Source organism: Micromys minutus (genome assembly GCF_963924665.1).
Source record: "Micromys minutus genome assembly, chromosome: 3".
Taxonomy (NCBI): Eukaryota; Metazoa; Chordata; class Mammalia; order Rodentia; family Muridae; genus Micromys; species Micromys minutus.
Window position 1 is genome coordinate 67,605,881 of NC_137972.1, and position 6,000 is coordinate 67,611,880.

Consider the following 6,000-nt stretch of genomic DNA (forward strand, 5'->3'; position numbering starts at 1 on the left):
AGGTCAAGGTGCCAGCAAGAAAGTGCTGTACACACTAAAGGTCTGGGTGCAGATACTCAGCATTGCTAAAGCATGTCCACAAGGAACAGCAGGCCAGGCGGACCAGGCGGGGATGTGCTATACATGGTGGATGTAAGAGTCCCCATCCCTGGGACATAGCGTGGCTCTGAGCAAGGGCAGTCATTTATAGCTTCATTCATGGACCATCGATGCAAGCACCAAAGTGGTATTTGACCAGTCAGAAATTCCAAGTCAAGCCTGGGAGATAATGGTGCATTCCTTTAATCCCAGCACTCAGGAGGTAGAGACAGGTGGATTTCTGAGTTTGAGGCCAGTAAAGTGAGTTCCAGGACAGCCAGGGCTACACAGAGAAACCCTGACTCCAAAAACAGAGAAAGAGAGAGAGAGATTGATTCCAAATCAGTACCAAAGTCATAGCGCCTGCGGAAAACCAAATAGTTCTTTAGAATGGAAAAGGATCCCGGCTTTATTTGGTTGTTTTGTTTAGACCAGGTCTCCCTATGTATGTAGCTCAAACCAACTTTGACTTCAGACTCTTCCTGCCTCAGCCAAGTGTTGGAATTGTAGTCTACCAGACCCAGCTCCTGGGATCAGATTCCTGTTCTTCAGACCTGCCTGTTTGTACCTAGGACGCCCCCCACTCAGCTGCAGTCAGCAAACATAGGGGAACTTCTTTATGGTTTAACCCCCTGCCCCCGGGATTCCATGTTCTCAACATTTTACCCACCTAGCTATGAAACCTCAGCCCATGTCAGAAGCACGCAGGGTGGGCATAGGGTTGCACTGAAACAGAGAGCCTCACCTGCCCTTGTTCCCACAGGAAGTGTGTGAGTGAGTGCCCCTTGGGCTACTTTGGGGACACAGCAGCAAGACGCTGTCGTCGGTGCCATAAGGGATGTGAGACATGCACAGGCAGGAGCCCAACACAGTGCCTGTCCTGTCGCCGTGGGTTCTATCACTACCAAGAGACGAACACGTGTGTGACCCTCTGTCCTGCCGGACTTTATGCTGATGAAAGTAAGTGGGACAGTCAACAGACACAGGCATAGATGCATTGGCCCCTCTTCCGGACCATGCTTTCCTATTTAGGGAGGGTTTTCTAGGCCCTTGTCCTCTCAGACCTCTTGTGGGACCTTGCACCAGGCCAGGGGGCAAGGATGTGAAGTCACAGCCTGCCGTACAGTAGTGAAAGCACTGTGGAAGTTAGTCCAGCACACTGGAATTTGTTCTCTACTAAGGGCAGGATGCAGAAAAAGGGAGCTCGCCCTCAGCTCATCCTCACTGTGCTGGCTTCCATAACTGGGAGAGGGAAACTCGTTCGGCAAGAGGTGAAAGAGAAGGTTTGTGCTAAATGGACATATGATATACAGCTCTCGGTGAGCTGAGGACTTTGGGAACTCTGCGGGTACCACCCCGACTTTAGTCCTCCCATCTTAGCCCCTGCACTGGTCCACACTGTCACCTGTCATACTGTGGCTGTTAGACCTGGGGAAAGGAGCCAAGAAAATTTTAAACACATATCAAGCCATCAAGGAAAGACTCTCTTTAGAGGGGAAATGGCAAGTCACAGAGGAACATGTCCCCAGGCTTTGGGGACACAAGTGTCAAGGCAGGCTCACTTTCAGCTGGACATGTAGGTTCCTCACCTTGTTGGCCAGGTCAGCCATCCTTCACCACTGTCTTTGACACCAGCTGAGTGCATGTGATGCCACCCACAGGCCCAAGGAGGCTGTGTAGAGAGCCCCTGGCTCTCGGCCTGGCATGTTGCAACGACACCAGCAGGGGTTTGATGAGCTTCCAATACACACGAGCTTGGTAATAAAGCATGGAGCACAGGTGGGGCTTGGAGCATCCCCCAAAAGCTGCTGAGGAGGAGGGAGAGAGGAACCAGTGGCCTCCGGAGTACCTCAGAGGTTTATAAAGATCTGCACCTGGTCCAAGGATACTCAGGGGTTGGCTCCTGTAGAGAAGAGCCACCTCTGAGGCCAGCTGGTCCTTTGACTTGATTGAGTTACTGCAAATAAGGGACATGGGAAGCTCAGGGTCTAACACCCAGCGCTGTGGTCATTTCCTGCTCCGCTCTGGAGAGGGCACTGGGGACAGCTGACATTACCAAGGCCACCAAGCATGCTGGGGCTTGTTTTCCACTCTGAGCCCCTCCGTGTCATCCTCTGCTTGCTGTCTTCCTGCCTTTCTCCAGGTCAGAGACTCTGCCTCAGGTGCCACCCGAGCTGTCAGAGGTGTGTGGAGGAACCGGAGAAGTGCACTGTGTGTAAGGAGGGATTCAGGTGAGCCCACCCTGAGCTGTGGGTGGGGGAGGAGGAAGGCAGGACCCACACTGTGTTTGCTTGCCTGAGAGTTTGCTTCTTTTCCTGAAAGCTGAAATGTCAAAGACATGGAGCCCACAGAGACCTGTCTGTCAGGTCAGGGGCTACTGGAGAGGAAAGCTGGAAGGTTGGCCAGAGTCTCTACATTCTAGGTTTGGAAAACTGGTTAAAGTGGCAGTTGAACACAGGAGATAGCAATAGTTTGCTGTTGGGGGGTGGAGTCAATGGGGCTTCTCAGAAGCACATGGCACCTTCTCCTGCATTAGCAGACCCCTCTACTCCACTCAGGTTCCCCTCCTGGCCCGGGACACAGCTGCAGTGGCTACTACCCTCCTGTCTCCATTTCCCCTAACCACCCCAGATTCTTCCTTCACCCAGAGAGTCAGCTTGGCTCCCTGAGGATGTCCAATAGTTTCTTGATCCTCCCTGCTCCACAGAACTCGGCTCTATAAAGCTCGGCATTTAAAAACAAAAACAACCAAAACCAAACGAAAATGAAACCGCAGCTTTGCTAGGCTAAGGGGTGTTCTCAAAACAATGTTGAAGTCTTTTGTTTGAATCATTCACTGCAGCCAAATTGCATTTAGTGACATCAAGTGCATATTACCAGTTACTATCCAAAGGTGTAGAAAGCGAATATTAAGAAAGCTGCAGACATGCCCATGTCGATGGACTAGCAACATGGTCTCCTTGGAAAGAGAGATAGAGGAGTCATCAGAGCTGAGAAACCTCACGGGTTCCTGTCCAAATGACAGTGAGGTTAGGTGAAGCCTAAGCACCCGTGTTTGCAGCAGATGCCCAGGTGAGGTGATGCTGTGGTCCAGATAGGGCAGCAGGTGCACCGTGAGGCACTTCAAGGCTGTGTCCCACTCACCCAGCTCACCCTCTCCTCCCACTCACCTCAAAGGGGAAGCTCTTCAATGAGGAATGATAGACAAGACCCTAGAGAACATCTGCTCTTACTGCAAGTGTCCCCACCAGTGTTCCCCTGTTTAACCCTGAGAGCAACGTATGAAGTCATTGGTGCTACTCACAGCTTTCACGCAAGGGAGATCAATGAATGTCCCGGAGGGCGCCATACAACTGCCTTGGTGACATTACCTCCATCCTGCCCTTTCAGATCAGAGTCTGGAGGACAGGGAGGGAAAGCAAGACCTTCCAAAATGGCACATCTTACTTGCTGCTCTTTTAAACCTGTTAGCTTGACAGAGCAAGATTATCTAAGCAAAGGACCCAGAATCCACTGCTCCAAGAAGATATCCCCCAAAAGGGAACACAGCTGAGAGAAAGGGGACATTTTACTAAAGGCCATAGCTACAGACTGAGAGGGGCCAGCTTTAATATCCTGGGCCCCTCTAGGACTGGCATGTCCTGCTACAGACCCTCGAACCCTGGGCTGTTAGCTTGAAGCTGTAAAAGATGGAAAACTGTGGACCCAACTCCCTGAACACTATTTCCCAGAAGAAAGGTACCAAGGAGTCCAATATATCTATTCCTATGTCCTGTGGGGAAGAGCAAAGTCAGGTACAGATACAGGGGAGGAAGAGCCTCTCAGGCAGCAGTCACTCTGCAGGCTTGCGGGTGCAGTGATAAGCTTACATGGAGGAGCACGAACAATTCAGGGACACACCGCCAGCCGAAATCCACAGAAAGCTTCCTTTTATGGCCCAATGTCCTCTTCAGCTGTGACTTCAAATCATTGCTGCCGTGTCACAGCTGTGAGAACAGCCTAGCTGCAGCCTCCTAGCAATCCATCTCTTTAGAGGGATAAACACTGGAGGGGTTCACAGGGAAGTTATTACAAACATGATTTAACTGTCCTTGCATGGCGGCCCTGGCATCACGGTGGGCAAGAATCCCAGGCGAGCGAGGGAGTGTCTGCCATCTGTGGAGGGGAGCTCGCAACCCTGTGGGCATCCACCCCACTGGATGGAGATGCAAAACATGGGGGTGGGGGCTGGGGGGGTCACCTACTTTACATATGTAGCATGGCATATTTACACTCTGGTCATTGAAATATGGATGGGTGGGCAGCATCCACTGATATCCCATAAATCTAACAATCCTCGCACCTGTCCGTCCACTGGCACCCTATCCCACGAGTTGAGAGCTTAGTTCTCAGTGCTGGTCCCGACTCTGAGACTAGTCCCAGACCCCAGGGTGAACCACCCCGGCTCCCAGCTGGCTGTCGGAGTTCCCTCTGTCTCTTCTGCTTTGCTACTATGCCTGCTCCCAGAACAGGGTGACATCTTCCTTACTTTAGACATTTATTCCGCAGGTGTTAGAAAGGAGGCAGATGACGTGGTATTCTATACACAGCAACACTGGCAGGGTCAGGAGCATAGGACCTCCCATTCCAATGGAGTTGGGTGCAACACCCTTTTAGCAGGTGGATTTATGTGTTCTTTGTATTCAGAATGGTCCTTGAACTTATGGCAATACCCCTGCCTCAGCCTCCTGAGTTATGTATGTGTTCTTTTTTACCAACTTGGAAACTCCAAATCATCTCTCTTGGAGTTGCCATGGAGACTCCATTATGGAGGCCTGTGTTAATGTTAACATTATTGGCCATTGGTGACCAGTTGCGCCTTCAGTCTCTTTTACCTCCTCTGAGGTTGGTGAGACTGGAAACTTTCGCTCTCTGATCAATGGTCTGTCTACCTGGCAACCAGTCCCCCTACCACAAAGCTACAGAAGAGCCCTGGCAACCAGCTATCTCCTCAGCTTGTAAAAATGACACTTATCACTGCTGATTCTAGAGAATTTGGAGCTGCGTGCCAGGATGAAGACTAAACAGATATTTCTTATTATAAGTCACATCACAGCAGGGCGTGCTGGAGCTGACAGGTGCACTCCAGAGCCCTTGCTCAGTCCGTTTATCAGCAAACCCATTTAAACCTGTATCACGCACAGTACAATCCCAGAAACCCAAGACATCATAGTAGGTGACATTCACTTACAGGGACATTTGCCAGACACTGTTGTATATGTATTTGCTCAGCGAGTCTTCCAAGCAGTTTTATGCTGTAGGAACCAATTTCTAGGAGGAAACGAGCTTTGCTGGTTTGCCTGGGTAGCTGGGAAGCGGTGGAGCCAGGACCTGCATTGGTAGTTTGTGTTCATAATGCCCTTCCGGGCTGCTGAGCTAAAGGACAGGTACGTAGGCACTGATGGGGTAAGAAAGGAAGGCCAAAGCCAGGTGTAGCAGTTTTCCAGATGCCAGGAGAGGCTCTTGTTTCAAGTTCACATAAAATAGAGTTTTAAGTAAGGACGAACCCAGAGCAGATCCAGGACTAAAGGTCAACCTTGTGACTATTAATACACACACAAAGAGACACACACACATACACCCACAAATGTAGATCCTCTGGGGATTCAGACCAGTAAGCTAGAAAGAACTAGCTTGCCATAGTAGCAACTGCTCAATGCTCCAGGTCTCCAGGGGAGTGGGGGATGTCTGATTCGGGTTTCAGAAAAAGCTGTAGAGATAAGCCATCACAGAGGTAAGAGAAAGCTGGGAGCTTTGACCTCTTGCAGCAGGCTGGAGGCCTCAGAGCCTCCAGCTGGCTTCAGGACAGCTTTGCCAGCTTTCAGTAGCAGGGAACCTTCGGTGACACAAAGCGCTCTGCTCTGATGACTTTTATTTCCTCCT

General features: G+C 50.7%; 1 protein-coding gene across 2 annotated transcripts in view; it reads left to right on the forward strand.

Annotated features, from left to right (window-relative positions):
• Positions 1-6,000, forward strand: part of PCSK6 (proprotein convertase subtilisin/kexin type 6) — a gene marked incomplete at its 5' end in the record, with an annotated part of 176,723 nt that overhangs the window by 159,909 nt on the left and 10,814 nt on the right. For both annotated transcript variants that reach the window (XM_080914064.1, XM_080914065.1), the window contains 2 exons: positions 842-1,038; positions 2,222-2,309. In XM_080914064.1, coding sequence (XP_080770190.1) covers positions 842-1,038; positions 2,222-2,309 — 285 coding nt within the window. The remainder of the gene's footprint in view (positions 1-841; positions 1,039-2,221; positions 2,310-6,000) is intronic.